The 20,237-nt window shown below is 35.2% G+C and overlaps 2 protein-coding genes across 2 annotated transcripts in view; both read left to right on the top strand.

Moving 5' to 3' along the window:
• The window catches only part of LOC103132251 (Fc receptor-like protein 5), a 5,503-nt gene extending 4,053 nt beyond the window's left edge, over positions 1–1,450 (top strand). Inside the window, exons 9-12 of the mRNA XM_007544019.2 lie at positions 197–259; positions 342–401; positions 556–615; positions 766–1,450. Coding sequence (XP_007544081.2) covers positions 197–259; positions 342–401; positions 556–615; positions 766–851 — 269 coding nt within the window. The 3' untranslated portion in view covers positions 852–1,450. The remainder of the gene's footprint in view (positions 1–196; positions 260–341; positions 402–555; positions 616–765) is intronic.
• A 5,425-nt stretch (positions 1,451–6,875) lies between these two features.
• Positions 6,876–17,825, top strand: LOC103132252 (uncharacterized). The gene is made up of 11 exons (XM_016667243.1): positions 6,876–6,905; positions 10,917–11,064; positions 12,393–12,665; positions 13,291–13,590; positions 14,323–14,589; positions 15,938–16,060; positions 16,196–16,211; positions 16,306–16,385; positions 16,774–16,824; positions 17,060–17,119; positions 17,473–17,825. The coding sequence occupies exons 1-11, from the start codon at positions 6,876–6,878 to the stop codon at positions 17,478–17,480; spliced, it is 1,356 nt and encodes a 451-aa protein (XP_016522729.1). The 3' UTR covers positions 17,481–17,825.
• The last annotated feature ends 2,412 nt before the right edge of the window (positions 17,826–20,237 follow it).

Below are 20,237 nucleotides of genomic sequence, written 5' to 3'. Positions count from 1 at the left end.
TTGTTTTTTTTCCTGAATAAGTTTCATGTATTTATTATGTTTCAGGTCAAAAGGCTCACAGAGCAACAGTCAGACCTTCACTACAAACCAGACTGAACATCGTGATTATAGTTCCCTTTGTCATGGTCAGATTTATTTAGTTTTTTTGTTGTTTTCTTTTACGGACAATTCCCTGACAAAAACTTACATATTTCAGCTGCAGATGAAACCAGAGACGTTAGATACGCTCTCATTGATATGAAGACATTTGGGAAAGAGAGTGAGTCCCACATCTCTACAGTCGATAAAATAACTCAATGTTTTCATCCTATATGTTGGTGATTATTTTATGATTTTTCCAGGGAGACATCCTGCACCAGAAGAGGGCGCTGTTTACTCTGAGGTGAAAACAGGAGCTGCAGGTACAGTCAGTCTTTGTAGTGAAATGTTTCTTTATGTCAACTTTACACTGCAGGTTATTACAGCTCAGATATTGTAGGTCCTGTGATTCATCAGTTCTGTATGAAAGAAGATAAACTGATCAAACGTTTCCTGAGATCTGTTCTCTGATTTCAGACTCCACTCCAGTCTATGCTGCGATTGATCCAAAAAAGAAAGCCAAGAAGAAAGGAAAGGGTAAAGTCAACATTTATCTGTTGTACTTTCTGCCCATAATTTTTACAAATTATATTTTATGCCATTTAATATGTTGCAGTATATCCAGTTATAATTGCTTTAATTGTATTCATTTGACTTTTAGTATTAAAAATGTCTCTTTGTTTCTAGGAAATCCAGGTCCTGCAGCAGCAGAGGCAGCAGTTTATTCTGAAATCAGATCAGCTCCAGATCTGAGGATCAACGCTGCCATGTAGGCTGGAGGCTCTGATGGTTTATTCTGATATTTAGTCAATGAAAAGCTTCTTTGATCAGTCACCATTTATATCTCTCTCACACAAAGCCAGTGAGAGAAGCTGTATTAAATGTTCTGGCATCTTTGAGGATCCATTTAAGCCATAAAATAAACATATTTCAGAGCTTGTACAATATCTACCACTGAACGTCTGTTTATAGTGAGCGCTCTGCTGCAGTGACTTTTTTTATTTCTTTTAATTGTTTCAAAATAACTTGCATTGAAATGTGTTTGACATACAGTAATGTTTATAAATCGTATCTACTTTCTGTTAATTTTCCAGTAATGATTTCAGTAATATGCTTAATTTTTTCAGAATAGATGAATGTAATGCATTTTATTTAAATTGAAATCAATGAAATGATGAAAATTTATGGTAATATTTGCCTAAAAATATCCTTACAGTTTAATGTAAGGAATGGCTAAATAATCTGTTGTTGTTATTTTAGTTGTTTAATCAGTCATGTTTTCATAACCACAAACTATGACTTATGTAAGCTTTAATTTTCCTTTAGACTCATCATTATCCCCCATGCTTTCAATAAAATATCAAAAACCAAACATGTCAATTCTTAATGTTTATGAATTTATACAAATGTATAAAGTAGATAGGAATCCTTTGGTTGAAAATTTCTAAATAAAACTTCTCACTGTCTTTCTAGGACCTTTGATTTGATACATTTGATTTCAGGCATACAGCCAAATGTGTTTCTTTTTTTTTTAAGTCATCTAGCGAAATGTCAATCAGATAAATTATATGGAAACAAGAATTCATTCTATGAATCAAAAACCAGAAGCTTTAAGGTATCGACTCTTACATGTTGAATTATAAGTGTTAAAAGAACAATGAGCAAAAAAAAAAAAAAACTATATGTAGTCACTTGTTGTAGAACAAATGTTTTAGCAGTCACATTTTTACTAGTTATGATTTTATTTCCTGGATTGTTAAATTTGATTGTTTCAATCTGTAACAACAGATAAAACATAGAGAAAAAGAAGCAACTATTCCTCCTGGGAGTTTAGGATTTAATGTAAGTATGAAATAAAGGAGCTTTTTGTAAGATCTTACATTTCACAGGATACATTTATATATAAAATATAACAGTAGATTATCTTGAGAGTCGCCTGGTTTATTGTCCTAAAGACTCAAAGCTTAGAAATCTCAACTAAAACATGATTTTTTTTCTGGCATTTCTAAAAATATCAAATAGCTGAATATTTCAATAACCTACAGTGAGTGAGGGCCGGCCCAAGCCTCCATGGGGCCCCAAGCAGAATTTGGTTTTGGGTCCCCCAGGTTCTGCTAACAATGTGGACCTGCTGCAATCAACAGAATATTAGATCATTCACACACCTACTATAAACTTACTGCATCTCTGACAGTGATGTTTACCACACCGACTTACACACACATATATGTAGGATACATTTATTAGCTGATTTACTTAACTTTGGGGGATTGGTAATCGGTCAATGCACTAGCAGAACAAGTCAGCATCTGGCTGGGGGGCGGGGCCAATGACCGGGCCCCTCACGTGTAGCAGAGGGCGGGGGACGTTTCATTTTTACCCAGGAAGCACATTGGCTAAACCGTGAGTCAAACAGTCACTGGGACTGACTGCTATATATTCCATTGAGGGACAATAACTTTAACATTACATACACCTTTCTGAACAGGCGAGGGCGCACTTTCTCCATCTGTAATCAGATTAAAGTGACTTGAAATCATTCCTCCCTCCCTGGCACCTCCAGACCCGGGCCCCCATGGACACCCATCTGGACCGTGGGGCAGCCGCCCTCCCAGCTCCCCCCCAAAGCTTCGCACCTGGGCCGATACTTACATGTGAAGTCCATCTTGTCCCCTAATCTTCATCAGCAAAGGTTTATAAATCAGCTTCTGTCCTCTTCTGCTCTGCAATGAGAGATTTGACTGACATTTCAACCAGGTCAGGTTTACAGTTAAAAATATTCACCCCACTGTTGCCAACTCAGAGACTGTCTTGCTATTTTTAGCGACATTTCAGACGAAAACAAAATTGGTATCGGCCAAAATCAAAATCGGCAGGTCAAGCTTTTTAAAGATCGGTAACCAGCGAATGGCCAGAAAACTGAAGTCGGTGCAGCCCAACTTAAGATGGGATACACACATATTCATGACATTCTTTGATTAAATTAATTTATCTTAGGCGTAATTACAATAGATAAAAATTTAATTTATACCATGTGAGTCTTTCTCACTTGAGAATGTGGAACAGTACCACATAGATTCTGTCCATTTAAACAATTTAAATTGGAGAAGTTTCACATAACTTATAAGTTGATGTAAAAATACTGTTTGTTTTAGATGCATAAATTATCATGCTCAGCAGCAAACAATATATCGCCAACTACAGCTTACAGTAGCTTATTGATATATTAATGCAGTGGCCATGTAGCCTGTTGTAAAAACATTTTGCTAGACAATATCAAACATTGAGAAGTTTTAATTAACATCAAACACATTTAAAAAAAAAAACTAAAAAAAAACTCAGAAATATACAGAACCAACCATGAAAATCAACTCATTTAAAGTTAAAATTCAACTTCACACAAATACAAACAATGTAGCGTAAATGTTTGTCTGTTGAACTGGACCGTTCAAGGTCGCTATCAAACTAATTTTCAATTAGCAGCTCTACAAATCTTTCTGATACAGAAAGATTTGTAGAGATTACATTTCCAAGACACATTAAAAAAACTTTATCTTGACTTTGTCTCTGTTCTTGATATGTGCTTTCATTGTATCAGAGCTAAATGAAACAACCAGCAACACATCTTGGTGCACTGTAAAAAGAAATTAGTTGAACCAACTTAATTGAGCTGCTTCAATTGGTAAGAAGTAATTCAATTAAGTTTATCCGACTTAACTCTAACCCCCTTTTCTTAACTGAATTCATTAAGTGTGTTTAAAATGACAAATTTAAGGCAGTCTTTCTCAACTCATTTAGTTAACTTCGGATAAAGAATTAAACTAATAAGTGATCTTTTTTACCAGGTGTTTTGGCTCAGGCAGCCTTTATTTGAGAGTAGTTAGACATGAAAGTGGGTAATGACAGAGAGGGAAGACACAGAGCAAAGGACATCAAGCTGGAATCAAACTTACGACGGCTGCGTCGAGGACTAAGGTCTCTTTATGTGAGTTGTGCTCTACGTCGGCGCCACCGCAGCTCCCTGGTTGATACACGATCTGTCCCTGGTGAACTTTGTGTCATGACATCAGACATCGGCTAGGAACACGGCATTGAACTTGACTGTTTTAAATACACTTTTGAAAGTGCTCTCAATGAATGTACTCTAAAAGTACAGAGTGCTCTGTGTGGGGGGAACTCGGCTGGGGACTGCACCTAAGAGATTTGAGTGAATAAACAGCACATTGTATGAACTTAGACACTTAGATATTTGATTGTGGATATAATGGGGATTTCAAAATAAGGGTCATAAGTGTTGTGTCGAATGACAATTTGTCCCTGTAGAACAGAAAGCATAGAGAGACTTTACTTATTGTTCATTTTAATGCTGGTGATCAGTCTGACTGCTGTTGCTTCACACGGTCTTACTTCTATTTTTATTACAGTTCAGTTCATATCTGAATGTGGTAATGAGGTCATTCTCACTGTGAGGCCTCTGTAGAGACGAAGAGAAACCGTAAAGTTTGAATCTCCCTCTATAAACCAGAAAAAATAAAAAAAACATCTACATAAACGAATAGTTCAAACATATTCACACTGTCGGACAGAAAACATTGTATATAGAAAATGTTAATTTTTCAGCAACAGAAAGCACATGTAGAAAAAGAAATCAAATAAAAAATAAACATAGAAGAAGAAAATGAACTGATTTGAACCAGTTTAAATTTTAAACACTATTATTATCCTCAGCTTCTTTCTCTGCATCCATGGATCCACCAGACCTTGATGATCCAGGGATGGTGGATCATCAAGGTCATAATCTGGGTCAGATATTTAAAGTTGAACACCTTGCTGTGGCTCAACTAACTCTTGTGGGTTTCACTTAACCTCTCTCTCTCTCACTCACACACACCAGCTGTAGCTCCTTTTTCAGTAACATTGTGGTTTTCAATGTTCCATGAGTCATTAGCTGCTTTTAATCACATTACAGTATCCATTGTGTCACTTCACAGCACAGAGGCAGCAAAACCACTAGACAGGTCAATTGTTCATCACTGAGCTGAGAAGCAGAAGAAAGGAAGTTACAAGAAGGAGGTGGGAAAAAATACTTTTAAAAATCATGCAAGAAATTTAAGAATAAGAAAGGGAGAGAGTCATTTTGCAAACTTTAATCACAAAAACTCAGATTCACATTAACATATTTCTTTACAACATGCAATATGTGTTTAAAGTCACAGTATTTTTATAACCACATACAGAGTTTTGTTCATGAAACAAGTTGAAATGTCTGTTCAGTGGACAGGAAATAAAACCCACCAACTGCTGCTGCTGTTCTGAAGTTTGTGTAAAAGGGAAGGAAACACACAGCTATACTGAGAAGCATAAAACATGCTGGTGTCATTTATGTGTGACAGATGTAACTTCTTCATACTTATAGATAAAACAACGTAGAAACCTTTCTGATGAGCAGAAGGTCTGGATGTGAGGATGGAGAACGCTCTGCTCTGCATGCTGGGATTTTTCTGTAAGTTCATCACTGACTTCATGTTCAATGATCAAAATGTTTCTGTAAGATGGAATTAGAGTTTAACACAGTTTGATCTGTTTCTCTGTCAACTTGACAAGAAGCGATGTGTGTTTCTATGATTAACCCTACATGTTGTCTTGGTGTTATTATACAAATGATTTTTGACATCAAGTCTTTTTGACATTACATATTTTATCCTTGACTTTATTTCTAAAACCAAAGCAGTTTTACCTGAAATTGTCACGTTTAGTGGTAGTTGAGGTGAGGATGAATACAGAGGACCCAGGTAGTGGCGTGAAAAAATGACTTAATCGGCAAAACTCACAGAAAACCAGGTAGCACAGGTGAACTAGGAGTCAAGGAACTAAACACTGGTAGCACTGGAGTGAGGGGATGACGACAAATAACAGCAATAACTATGACAACTTGACAAGGACCTGATGAGGAAACACAGACACAGGTGGGACGAAATACACAGGGAAGGTAATCAGGGAACACGAGACACAGCGGGGAGCAATCAGGGGCAGGAGACAACACAGGAACCAAATAAACACACAGAAATAAAACAAATCCTCACAGAAATCTTGCAATAGTTCAAATCAGGGGTGGAGAGTCAGGGGGGCCTGGGAGGGCAGTGGGGGGCCCATCCTATGGAGGAAGAATAGGATTTCAGGGATTCAAGCCTCTGTCACATCTGACAAAAGCTGGACAAGAGCTCGGTATGTGTTGGATTATGTAGGTAGCCCAGTCAGGGTTGACTCAAGGTTGCCAAAACTTTGCAAGACCAACTGATTTTAGTGGCACAGTGGGTGTAAAATATTAAATAAAATGTTGTGCTACATGACTGGCTTTATTTTCACTCTTGCATTTAACTTTATGACACACAAAGTTACAAGTGGATCGCCCATATGTCATCATCAGTCACTTGGAAACAGATGGCAAACTAGACGAAGCATTTTTATGGACTAAGTTAACATGAGTGGAGCTCCATGGAGCGGCAAATGAAAGGATGGAAAAAAGAGAGCAAGGAAAAGCCAAAAACTGGACGCATATTTTGTTCGTTGTCTTGGAGATGAACCGGACTTTTTTGTTGGCAGCGATTCAGGCCCGCCAAAACTGCCAGCCCAGCGAAGGAGCAGGAATAGTTACAGGTAGCAACTCTAACATTATTCACAATGTGTGAATTAACTGTAGACTGATTGTAAACTGTATCAGCCCAGCCGCCTAGCTTACGTCCCCTTTTTCTCTCTCTATGCAATACAGCTGTGATGTCAGGGACTGAATTGCAAAGATGCAAAGGAGCATGAGTCGCTGCAACATGGTGTGTGTGCAGCGGGGTCGGCGTGTGCCGCTGTGTGTCCGTTTCAACGCGCGCAGATGTGTGCTCGGTTTAAAGTCTCGACAATAAACCTAGCTTCAGCAGTTGCCAGCTGCTCCAGGTTCTGAGTTGAAATTGATAAAGTGTCAAAATGATCTGATCGCTCTTCGTGGTGCTGAACTGCTTTGAATCTGTGTTGTTTTATCATTAGTGACCAGTAGCCTGATGTTTCTGTTGTTCTCTTGGTTTGTTGTACTTTGTGTCTGTTTGATGGACTTCAGAATGACATAGTCGTTCTCTGTGGTAGTCAAACTTCTAAGGCCCGCTGTTGTCTATGCTGTAAAGTTATATTATCCTGAGCTTTATTTGGGTATAACAAATTAGCCTGTCACCGGCCCAACGCTGACTTGTTCTGCCATTGATTATAATATATTTGTTTTGAGTTTAATCATATCTGATCAGCTTTTATTCTTCATTGCAGTTCTCAGTCATCTGATCTATGTAAATGCTGAAGGTGAGAATCAGTTTTTCTTAATTGTTTTTCATTCAGTTTCTGATGAATATATAATTAACCACCAACTGTTTATGCATTTTAAGTGAAATATATATTCTTTTATTAGTTTTATTTGAAAAATGGTCAGACAATTTGAAGCTTAGTGTACTGATTTGTGTAAAATGAAATATCTTTATGTACAAAATATTAACAGTAGATGAATATTTTTCTCTCTATTTGATCAACTCAACATTTCCGAGTGAATCAGGAAATAAAGATGATAATCAGGAAAGAGACACGGAAACAAGTCAGTAACTTTCTGCTTTCAAGATCAAACTGTCTCATGTATTTAATGGCTGCCTCAGCATCTTACATTATCATATGAAGTTACCATGTTTATTAGATGTTTATGTGTTTAAAACTGAAAATTCACAGGAGAGGAAACTTAAAGAGGAGAAAGGTTTGTGCTTTTCTGTAAAAGTTGAAATGTTTTCTCTCTTCAGCGCCATCTGCTGTCTGTGAACTGAAGGCAAAAAGTTAATGTGGACAAAGTTACTTCCCTTTTCTTTATACTGACATTTATTAATCTCACTATCAGTCAGTCAGACTTTACAATTTCTTTGCAATTACAAGTCCTTTACATGTTCTCCCTGTGAATGTTGGGTTCTGTGATTTGTTCTGCGAACAAATCAAACTTAAACACAAAGGTTATTTATAGCAACACAACAATCAAACTATGAAGACGATTCTTTAGACTTTCTAATTAAATCCTAAATTTAAAATTTAATCTTTTCTCTCTGTTGAAACCATTACATCAAATTTAATACCACTGACATTCTTGATATATGAATGCTAAGACTTTAGATATGTGGTCTGTGTTAAAATTCAAGCTGTAACATGAAAAACCCTCTGATAAAGTGCAGGGATGTAGAAACGTCTGATCTGGTTGGTGGATCTTCCTCTAGGACCAAGTTTTCTCTCCAGTTCGTCCTGCAATGAAGGACTTAACAGTATTTCTGTGTGTGTGAAGGTTTCAAAGCTGTCAGTCACAGGAAAAATTATTTTCTGCTTTAACTGATTATTATTTTCAAGCTCAACACATTTTCCTCTTGTGATAAATGAAATGATCTGCAAGTGGAACTAATAGTTTTTCATCAGTAGTTCAGAATATTTTTATTTGCTGAGAAGTTCCTTGTAAGGTTTTCTTGTCTTATTTCAAGTGTTCTTAGAGATTTGCACTAGAAACTAGATGAAAATACTTTATTAGATTTTATATTTTTGCAGTGTAGATTAAAAACCTGCAACATGCTGCAATTTTTGTCCAACACTGAAAAATCAATTCTTGTATCTCCATAGTTTGTTGTTCTTCAGCTGTGAGGATCCTGGTTCAGCAGCAGGAAGATGTGCAGGAAATCATGATTTCAGCTAAATAACTACTGAACTGTTATTGACATGAAGTGACTATTTAAAATGTTTCATCAAGTCTCATTTAATCAGCAACATTTTTCCTACCTAAAATTTTATATTGCTTTAATATTTTAAAGTTTCAGACAAAAACTAAAAATCAGCTTTTCCTGCTGCTTAAAATCATTTATTCATCAATTTGTTAGAGAAAAAATATCATATTGTTATAATCATCTGCAGAAGTGACGTTTTCTCAGTGAAACAATGTTATAAATGTTAAACTTCATTTCTGTCATATTTATTCAAAATAAATCAGCCAAAGCTGAGAGAAAATATGAACATGAAGGAAGATTAAAAACAATCAGTTTTAAATATGATAAAAAGTTTGGAAGGAGCTTAGAGAACTGATGATTAGACCAAGACTTTTGCACAATACTGTCTCTATTTTAGTAAAATGTTTGTCATATAAAATCCCTCCATCCTCCAATGAGCCAATAAAAGCTGATAGGAGGCAGATTGTGATTCTCTGGTCCTGCTGCAGTTTTCCAGGAGGCCACTGTGGTTCCTCTGAGTTCAATTCATCTGATTGAATGTTTAGAAAAATCACCACTAGACTAAAAACAGTTCAACCTTTAGTTGTCAGCAGAGCTTTCCTTGTTGAAGGACTGAGAAGTGATTTGTGCAGTAGAGCTGATTTCCAGCCCAGTTCTCCTGACTGCAGCAGAACATTAGAAGATGTTCTGGTTCAGTAGTTTGGTTCAGCTCAGCTCTGACTGGGATTTGATACAACATGATTTGATTCAGTCACAATCTGATTATTGTGATTTCTGTGTTCATTAGTTAATGTGTTGATTAAAAGTAAGTTCTCTAATATGAATAAAGTCTATATTTGAGTAGTTAAGAAATGTTGCATTAAATAAATATGTCAATCCATAAAGACCAGAGATGCTATTGGTTAAAAACATTTGACAGAATAAATGAGTCAATAACTGCGTTGATTTTTTTAATTTAAAAAAAATTAAAGAAAACATGTCATCAGTTTCATGTATAGTTTTTTTTATTTCTGTTTGATTTTACTGATTAAATAAAACCATAAACCTTTTTTGACTTGTTACTGAAATGCTTCCTTTGGATCAATCAGATTTTTATAATGTGCACCTAACAGGATTGAAGCTGTTTGTCTTACAGTGATACATGTTATAGTTCATTAACTGGTGCTGTGTAAATAAACCAAACTGAATGTTTTAAAACTAGAACAATTTTGATGATTTTGTTCTTTTTTCCTTTGTCTCAATCATCAGTAAATAAACCTGCAGCCAAACTGACAGCAAGTGATACAATCATACCAGCAGGGGGCAGTGTAACACTGACCTGCTCTGTTAGTGGATCTGATGGCTGGAAGTTTGATTTGTTAAGACGGGAGTCAGTGGATCATACAGGTCAGTTCATCAGAAACAATGATCCAAATGGAGTCTTCATCATCACAGTAGAAGGTGTTTACAGCTGCAGAGGAGGAAGAGGAGATCCAGTTTTCTACACTGAAACCAGCAATAAAGTCACCATATGGAAAACTGGTGAGTTTAGTTTCTGTTAATCACAGAAACAACAAATTATCTTGAACTTATAAATACATCAATAGAACAAGCTCGTTCATGTATTATGATATTAAATGTAAAATTATATTATTTAATAATTTTAAACTGCATCTTGTTGCATGAGTTTGATATTGAAAGTTCACATCAAACTGTTTTGAAATCTATTAAGTTTAAAAGCTTTTAACTGTATGTGGTTTTCTTATTTCTGTTATCTTTTCGACTAATGTTAATTATTTCCTATATTTAGGATTCACTGTTATTTCATTTATATCCCCAAATTATTCAGTTTTAATATGAACTGTTTTCTTAAATCAGTTTGACCCCTAAAACAGTGAATCACAGCCTCTGAGAAAGAGCAAAGGTTTTAGTTCTGACTTTGTTTTTGTTACATTTCTAACCAGAGATTTTTCTATGTCAACAGTTTCCATTAAACCCACTGTGACCCGGAAACCCGACTGGTCTGAGATATTCAGAGGAGAGACGGTCACTCTGAGATGTGAGATCAGAGGAGGAGGAACTTAGTGGACGTATGAATGGAGAACAAACTACAGAAACTCTCCAACATCCAGTGAATACAAGATTATTGCAGCTGATAGAGACACATTCAGCTGCAGAGGAAGAAGAAACTATCAGTTCACACAATGGAGTGATGATCTCTCATTGACTGTTTGTAAGTAGATAATTTGTTATAAAACTAAAGTGATTATTTACAATTTTTCATCAAGTCTCATCTTAACAGTCATGTTTTCTTAACAACATTAAACTTTTCTATGTTGTTGAAAGATTTTAGTTTAGATTTCTAAACACAAGATGTAAAAATCAGCTTTAATTAGTGACTTTAGTTCTTTTTTGTAAATATAATTCTAGATTTAATATCAATAATATTTAAGAGGTTATGGTTAAAAATTAACAACCAGAACTGATATAAAAACAAAAACTCTTAAATTACTTAAAAGTCTGAAGGATCATTGAATTCAATCAGTTTTAAAAGTGACAAAAAGTTTGGATTTTTGCATTAGAGAGTTTAGAATTGATGGACCAAGACTTTTGCACAATCCTGTCAACATTTCAGGAAAGTGTTGATGAACAGTAGATCCTGTAGTGAGTAAAGAATGTGTTTATAAAAAAAAGATTAGTTTTTTATTATAGTTTAGTAAATATGTGAATACATAGACCGGATGTGATGTTCATTAAAATCTTTGATATTGTAAGAAGGAAATTGTTATATTGATATTTTATATAAAGTTAAAGGAAACGTTTCCCATTAGTCCTGCTTAGAGTTTATTTCTGTTTGATTTAGTGATTAAATTAAACCATCAAAATTTAAAGTTTGATTTATGGGATTAAAATGTTTTTAGTGGAATATTGATTTCTTTAAATTTGGACAATAGTACGGAGCCCCTAAGGGGACATGGAGAAAAAAAAAAAAGGAAAGAAATCCCGACTTATCCCGAGATCGCGAGAAACTAAGTCGAGATCTCGAGATCCCGACTTAATTCATTAATAACCAGCTACAGTCCTCTGGACATTAATGAATTCTATCAAAACTGCCAAGTCGGAAAAGGACTTGCGCCGAATGAGTCCCCGCGCTCTGAAAACTCTCTTCAGATGTCGCTCACTAATACAAAATCCATGTCTGCTGTCAAGCACTGATTTAATGTGTTTATACTCAAGCCCAAGCTCGAAATAAAATTCTATATATTTACCCCATGGGTGTGTGTCCTCCATCACTGTGATTAGGTCGTTATGTACTGATGTCGGGATCTCAAGATAATAAGTCGGGATTTCTTTCCTTTTTTTTTTTCTCCATGTCCCCTTAGGGGCTCCGTACAATAGAGGGTTTTTTAAGCCTGGATATTAATTGGACATGTTTGTCTTATAAAGTGAACTGAGATGTTATTTATTAATTGATGTTGTATAAAATAAACCAAACTGAATGTTTTAAAACTAGAACAATTTTGATGATTTTGTTCTTTTTTTCTTTGCCTCAATCATCAGTAAATAAACCTGCAGCCAAACTGACAGCAAGTGATACAATCATACCAGCAGGGGGCAGTGTAACACTGACCTGCTCTGTTAGTGGATCTGATGGCTGGAAGTTTGATTTGTTAAGACGGCAGTCAGTGGATCATAAGGATCAGTTCATCAGAACCAATGAACCAGATGGAGTCTTCATCATCTCAGATGAAGGTGTTTACAGCTGCAGAGGAGGAAGAGGAGATCCAGTTTTCTACACTGAAACCAGCATAAAGGTCATTATTAATGAAATTGGTGAGTTTAGTTTCTGTTCATCACTGAAAAAACAAATGAGGTCTGAATCTTGAATTTCTGTTCAGTGTTGCAGTTTGTGATAAAAACCAGTAGAGCAAAATTTTTTGGGTCAGGGGTCAGAGTTAGGGCTAAGGTATGAATTGAGTTTTGGTTAGGGTTAGGGTTAGGTATGTGATGGTTAGGGTTACGAAAAGGGTAAAGGTAAGGTTTAGGCTGTAGAAATGAATGGAAGTCAACGGAAAGTCCCCACAAAGATAGCAAAACAAACGTGTGTGTGTGTGTGTCCGTGCGTGCGTGCGTGCGTGCGTGCGTGCGTGCGTGCGTGCGTGCGTATGATTGTTTGTCCTGTGATGGACTGGTGACCTGTCCAGCTTGTAACCTCACTTTGACCAGAAACTGCTGGAGATAAAAACCAGTAAAGACAATCAGCTGTAAACAATGGATGGAGATTTATTATTATTAAGATTTATAATCACTGCACTGTTGTCATTTTAAGTAAATCTCATGATAGGTGTCATTAAAATCATTTAGAAATTAAGTTTATAAAACATTTAAATTGATATAATTTTAGTCAATGTCATATTCTAATATAATGTTGATGTTTCTAATTGTTTGATTTCAACAGGTCAACTTGTTCCTGTCCTCTCTGTGTCTCCATCATGGCTGAATCCTGGAGCCTCAGTGACTCTGAGCTGTGAGGGTTTGGAGCATCAACCAGCAGGATGGAGGTTCTTCTGGTATAAAGCTGTTCCTGATCCATCAGTCAGTTATTATAGATTTGAGCTGCTTCCTGGTACCAGTGGTACTGAACAGAACTTCACCATTAATGGACCGACTCACACAGCAGGATTTGTGTGCAGAGCAGGAAGAGGAGAACCAGTGAACTACACTGATTACAGTGAACCAAAGTTTATCTGGTCTGCAGGTCAGTTTGTGTCTCTCTGTGCTGGAAATAAACAGGAGCCATGATTTTAGTTTCATTTATTTTTGTCTAATCTTTGATCTTTAATGTTAATCAAAAGTATGTTGCACATTGTTTGTTCTTTTCCTAATTATCCAAAAAGGTGAAATAAGTTTAATATTTTTATATTTTCACCAGATAATAAACTTGAATTACTTTATATTCAGAGGAAACTTCAACTTTATTTAAATTTGATCCATCAGGAAATATAAGTAAAGAGATTTAATTCCTGAACATCGATGCTCTTGTAGGCCTGGATACATTCAGTCTAGAGCTGAGCTGGTGGTTTGGTTAGAAATATTTAATGGTTGTAAACAAGCAGAGCAAAGACAACAGAGAAGAAAAAACAGGAGCTGAACAAAATATGGAGAGTTTGTAGTCTGACGTCTGGCTGGGACTGGAACCTGAATGTAGTCAAGAAAAAGAAATCAGCAGGTTAAACTGCTAAATTTTACCAAATAAAATATTTACCAGCTTTATTTGTTAAATAAGAAAGATTCATTTTTACCCATGTATTTTATTTTAGATGCACTGAAATATTTGGATTGTTGTAAAGAGAAACAATAAAGTTTAACATGTTGAAATGTTGTTAAAATACACAAAAACCAAATGATTGTTTTCAATCTGTTATATTTTATAAATGTTTTCCGTGCTCAGCTGAGATGCTGCGTTTCTTTTTTTTCTTCTTGTTTCCAGATCCTCGTCCAGCAGCTTCTCTCTCAGTGAATCCTGACAGAGTTCAACACTTCAGATCTGAATCTGTGTCTCTGAGCTGTGAGGGAAACTCTGCTGAGTGGAGAGTGAAGAGGTTTACAGAAACAGGAAAACTGTCAAACTTCTCCAACTGGGGGACAATTAATGGATCTACATGTAATATCACTTCCTACTGGTTTAATAGTGGAGTTTACTGGTGTGAGTCTGGATCAGGAGAGTTCAGCAATGCAGTCAACATCACTGTACATGGTGGGTTATGATTTAATATCTTGTGTTGATGTAAATACTGTTTTAAGCACCTTTTCATAACAATTTTGTCCCTGCAAGTTATTTGAAGAGATGCCATAACAAACAAAGTAAAATAAAAACATTTTGTAAATAAAAACGTATTTCAGTTATTGCTCTTTTCCTTAATTGTTTTTAAATTAAAATATTTTCATCTGCTGGTAGAAAGAAGAAACTAAAACTTTGCCTGGTTTTGTTAATAACAAGAATTCGTTAATCACAGTAGTTTTGTCTGACCAAGGTTCAAAGTGTGTGAGCTGTCTTTATTAAAATGACATGGTGTATTTGAAAAAAAAAAGAAAAACCATTTCCACTGATTCTTTGAGTGTTAACCAAGCTGTGATTTTATATGTTTAAAAATTGAACATTAATTGGGGGAGATTTTTTTTCTTTCAGTAATTTTAAATTGTTTTGTCGTGTTGTGGACGTCTGAAATTTCAGTTTAGCTTTTGAGAAAAGTTTCTGAAGTGATGAAGCATCAATCTGAGTCAGAGCAGATTCCCTGGGAGTCATGAGAAGATTCATGTACTTTAAGTGAAAACATGAGCTCCTTATTTTTTCAGTTTCCTTTTCTGGCATTTACATTTGTTACATAAGAAAAAACCCAAAATATCGTCAGTCACTCTGGCTGTATAGTTGTTACATGTCGATCACATGAGGTCATAAATGAAAATGTCAAAATATAAAAAGATATGTGTTCCTGATAGACGGCTATAAAATACCCAGGATTTAAAAAGAAAATATTCAGGTCACCAACAGCAAAACAAATATAAGGTGTTAATATTACAACATTAGATGTTTTCTGCAAGGAACATGAGAGGAACATAGAAATAATTTTGGTTTAAAAGTGTTTTGTTCTACTACCACCAGTTTCTGACTAAATGTCATCATCCTCTGATTGTTTTACAGATGATGATTCTGCTCCTCTCCTGCTGAGTCCTGTTCATCCTGTGACTGAGGGAGATCCTGTTACTCTGAGCTGCAGAGATAAAAAACAACAACTTCTCTCCAATGTGTTTTTCTATCATAATGATGAACTCCTTGATTTTGGCAGCAGAGGGGAGCTGAATATCTCTGCAGTGTCAAAGTCAGATGAAGGTTTCTACAAATGTCAACATTCAGGAAAAGATTCACCAAGGAGCTGGATGTCTGTTAGAGGTGAGGAGGAGGAAAATGTTTGATTTTCAAAATTTCACTTAGGAATTAGGTGAACACTGATAATGTTTGTGTGGTGGTCAAGTTTAAGTCACATTTATCTGTTGTTAGTGAATGGTGTCATCAAATCTCCAGATAAATTTTTTTTTATTTCCAGTAACTGTGTCCAGTCCTGTCAGCTCTTCATTTCTTGTCATGTTGATTGTTGGAATCGTTCTCATTATTCTCATGATTCTCATGATTCTCCTGGTTTTGTTGTGGCGCTGCAGACGGTCCAAAGGTGAGACATTTTTCTGACAATAAAGGATCAAATTTAATTAAAAACTTTTTGTTCAAATGTTTTAATTTTATTGTGATGTTTTGAGATGGACTGAAAATAGAAAGAAAAATGTTAAATGTCTTTTTCCCCCTGCAGATTTAAGCAGCATCAGGTCAGTGAAAACCATCTGTTCCCTCTTTAAACATGCATCAAAAATAATGACTTTCATGAAAACATTCAAATCTTTTTTTTATTATTATTTTCAGATTGAATCAACCAGAGAGCATCAATCCAGATCATGAAGTGACCCAGAATGACGGTTCTGTTTACAGCTCTCTGCTTCCTGGTTCGTCTCACATTAAACATCTTTATGATTAACTGGGATGTTTATTTACTTCATTTTTCTGATTAATCAGTTTCAGAAACAAACAAAACAAATAATTAAAGACAATCACATTTCTACTTTAATGGTGCTTATATAGAAAAACTATTCTGACATTATTGATCCATAGTTATTACTCTTCAACAGTGTAACATAAAAATACAGTTATAACATTTTAATGAAATGAATAAAATTCACACTGGTAAGAAATATCAATATATTGTCAGTAAAGATAAACTAATCAAACAAAGCTAAAATCAAACCATCAGAACATTTACTTTGTGTGAAAATTATGTCATTATTTGATCTATTTCCAGTCATTTGAACTTTGACCTTGTTCTGTTCTCTTTAGGTGACTCTTCCCTCTATGAAACAATCCAACTCAGCAGAAGTTCAGGAAACGGTAAAGTAAAAGTTTTATAGCAGAAAGAGATTCAACATCTGGCTGATTAGAGAGACTGATGATGGAAAATAATTAACTATTTCAAATGAAGATAAATCCAAACATGTTAAATACTCAAAGAACTTAAACTCTTCAGAAAGACTCACTCCAATAAATGGAACATTAAATAACTTCTAAATTGTTTCGCAACATTAATTTTCTGTTTTTTGTGATTCCCAATTTATTCATCTGACAGTTTCAGCAGAGAGGATTCATCAGCCAGCAGAAGATTCTGACTATGCTAATGTTGGCCAAGGTGATTATAGCTCAACATCTACATAATCACTGTAGACAAACACACTGACAAAAATGTATTAACCAAACCAAAGAAAAGGACAATAAAAAAGGTGGTTGATTCTTCATTCATCTTTATGCTTTTTTATCCAATGTTTATTTTTAGATTAATCAAATTAGTTCATCTTTTAATAGGTTCACATTGTATCAATCTTTGTTTTCTTGTATTCTATATAACAGAAGATTTAAAGTAAATCACTGAAATTGAGTTAAAAAATATATCATTTTATTTTTGAACATGTTCTGGTCTTTAGAAGACTTTAACTCATTTTTAATGTTGATAAAAATCTCACTAAATAATTTCTCCACTGACAGGAAAATAATCGTGATGCACCAGATGCAGCAGTGCTGAATGATCCTGCATGAGATAAAAGCTGTTTTCTGGGATAATCCCATATTTTAATGTGATTTTCTTGTAAATCTGTGAACCAAAATAATCATCATAATTCAAATATCCAAATATTTTTTTGTTTACATGCATTGTTCATTGTCTGTCAGATTTGTGAAATGTAACAAAATATATCATATTCATATTTGAGATGCTATTGATTAATTGATGCTGTTAAGTATTAACATTTAGCCATTTTAAGTTTCTTTTGTGATGAAGTTAATTATCTGTAAAGTGACTTTCAGAATGGTAAATGAAAGTAAATATCAATTAAAACCTGTCAAAGTGTCATTTCACTTTAATATGTGTAGATGTTGGACGACTCTGCACAGAAGAAGAAAAAATAACATTTTGATTCTGTTGTTCAGCTTTGATTGAGTTTATGTCAAGTTGAATAAGTTAATAATTCATCTAGTACAAAAATTATTTTATCTATAAATATGAAATTTGATTTTCTGTAAAGAAAGAAAGAGAGAAAGAAAGAAGATTTTTTGATTTTTAACAACACATTTAGTTTTCAATAAAAATACATTTCAGCATTGATTACTTTTCACATAAACATTGAATTAAAAACTAGCTTTCTATCACCCACGGAGCACACGACATTATTAAAACACCACAAAGATAAAAACTCTGTTAAGTTATTCATCAATGCAAAAAACATAAACTCTGCTTTTACTCTGTTTTTCACCATCAAAATAAACATCTTGTCAACCTTTTCCCCCATAACACCATTTAATTTATTTTTCCTGCTAATATAAATTTAACATTTTGCCTGTCCAATAACAAAATTTAACAAATTCCACTTATTGGCTTCCTTTTTTGTATAACCTGCACCAAATATAAAAGCTACTTCAGACCAAGAGACACCACATTTTTTAAAAACATCCTCTAACAACAAAAACAATGGTGAAAGTCGCTTACATTCAAGAAACATATGAAAAGTAGTTCTATTTCCTCACAAAAGGGACAAAATTCATTTGTGTCTTTTTTAAATTTCGACAAAAATCTGTTAACACTCACAGCACCATGCAGAATCCTCCACTGTAAATCACTTACCCTCTTACTCAAGGGGGGCTTATAAAAAACCCTCCACATCGGTTTCTGATTATCTGTTACTTTGAACTTATCTCTCCAAACAGTATCAGTTCTTCCACTCAACTGTTTCTTATTCAACCCTTGAACAACCAATTTATAAAAAAAATTTCCATTCAACATGCAAAAAATAAAATTTTTCTGAGTGAACAAAAGAGAACCCGTCAAATCTGAGACATCAATATTTAGTCCCATCTCTGGAAAAGGAACCGTAGAATCAGGGAGTTCTTCTCCATTATAACCAGCATCTGTTTTTCATCCAGTGTCAATTTTCCAAGCCACCGGTCTAAAATAGTCTTCATGACTCCAATCGATTTTATCCCAAGCAGGGAAGCAGTCGCCTCTGTGTTTTGAAGTTCTGGTCCAGCCGTTTCCACAAGATGTCTTAATTTCAGAACTTTATTCTGAAGCAATCTTCTTGACAATCCAACTTCATCTTCTAAAGCCAAACGTGCCTCAAAAAATAAAGGTTCTTCTAGAAGCCAAAACAAAGACACAGTTGGCTCCAGTCTTTTCCATTCAAAAATTGTCCATGCTCTAAACACACTTTTATAAAACATTGACATTTCATACAAACACAACAGTTTGCAGTTTAATAGAAACAACGAACCATCTAAATCAAAACCTCCTACTCTTTTCAAAACAATGCTTGTTATTGGTTTCCAAAACACATCCTCCTCCCTCCCCATTAGATATTTCTGAATAAACTGTAACCTGAACGTGGCAGTCCTGCTCTCTAGATGAACCAACCCTTGCCCACCTTCCTCTTTAGGTAAGAAGAGCACTGCCTGAGATACCCAGTGTTTGTCATCCCAAAAAAACTTAAGCATACAAGATTGAATTCTATTAAGTAACCCAACAGGTGGTTCTAAACGTGCTACTTTATGCCACAATAACGAAGCAATTAAATTATTTATGATGAGCACTCTCCCTCTATAAGACATCTGCGGTAACAACCATCTCCACTTCTTTAACCTTCCCTCTACTTTCTCTATCACTCCCTCCCAATTCTTTTTTTCTGTGTCCTCGTCCCCCAAATATACACCAAGATATTTCAAACCCCCTCTTTTCCATTTCAAACTACCTGGAAGCTGAGGAAGTCCAAGAAACCAACTTCCTATTGCCAGAGCCTCACTCTTAGCCCAGTTGACACGAGCGGCTGATAATTTTGAAAATAGATCAACAATTCTACCTAGATTATTCACTTCTTCTTGATTTTTAACGATAACAATGACATCGTCAGCATAAACTGATAAAGAAAAAGATGCATTGCACCCCAGTAAAACTAGTCTCTCAATATGTGACCTAATTTTCTTCAACAGTGGTTCAATAGAAAGAGCATATAACATTCCGGACAAAGAACAACCTTGTCGAACACCCCTTGTGACTCTAAAAGGTTTACAGAGACACCCATTAATTTTCAGTACACTCTCAATGTTTTCATATAGAACCATAATCTTGGCAATAAATCCAGAGCCGAGACCAAACCTATCCAGCACCTTCCACAGGTAACTGTGCTCAACTCTGTCAAAAGCCTTTTCCTGGTCTAAAGAAACCAAACCAGCATCACATCCCAATGATCTGGAGACGTCCAAAA

This window comes from Poecilia formosa, unplaced genomic scaffold, assembly GCF_000485575.1.
Source record: "Poecilia formosa unplaced genomic scaffold, Poecilia_formosa-5.1.2 Scaffold971, whole genome shotgun sequence".
In the NCBI taxonomy this organism is placed as follows: domain Eukaryota; kingdom Metazoa; phylum Chordata; class Actinopteri; order Cyprinodontiformes; family Poeciliidae; genus Poecilia; species Poecilia formosa.
This window is presented reverse-complemented; position numbering and strand designations above follow the sequence as displayed.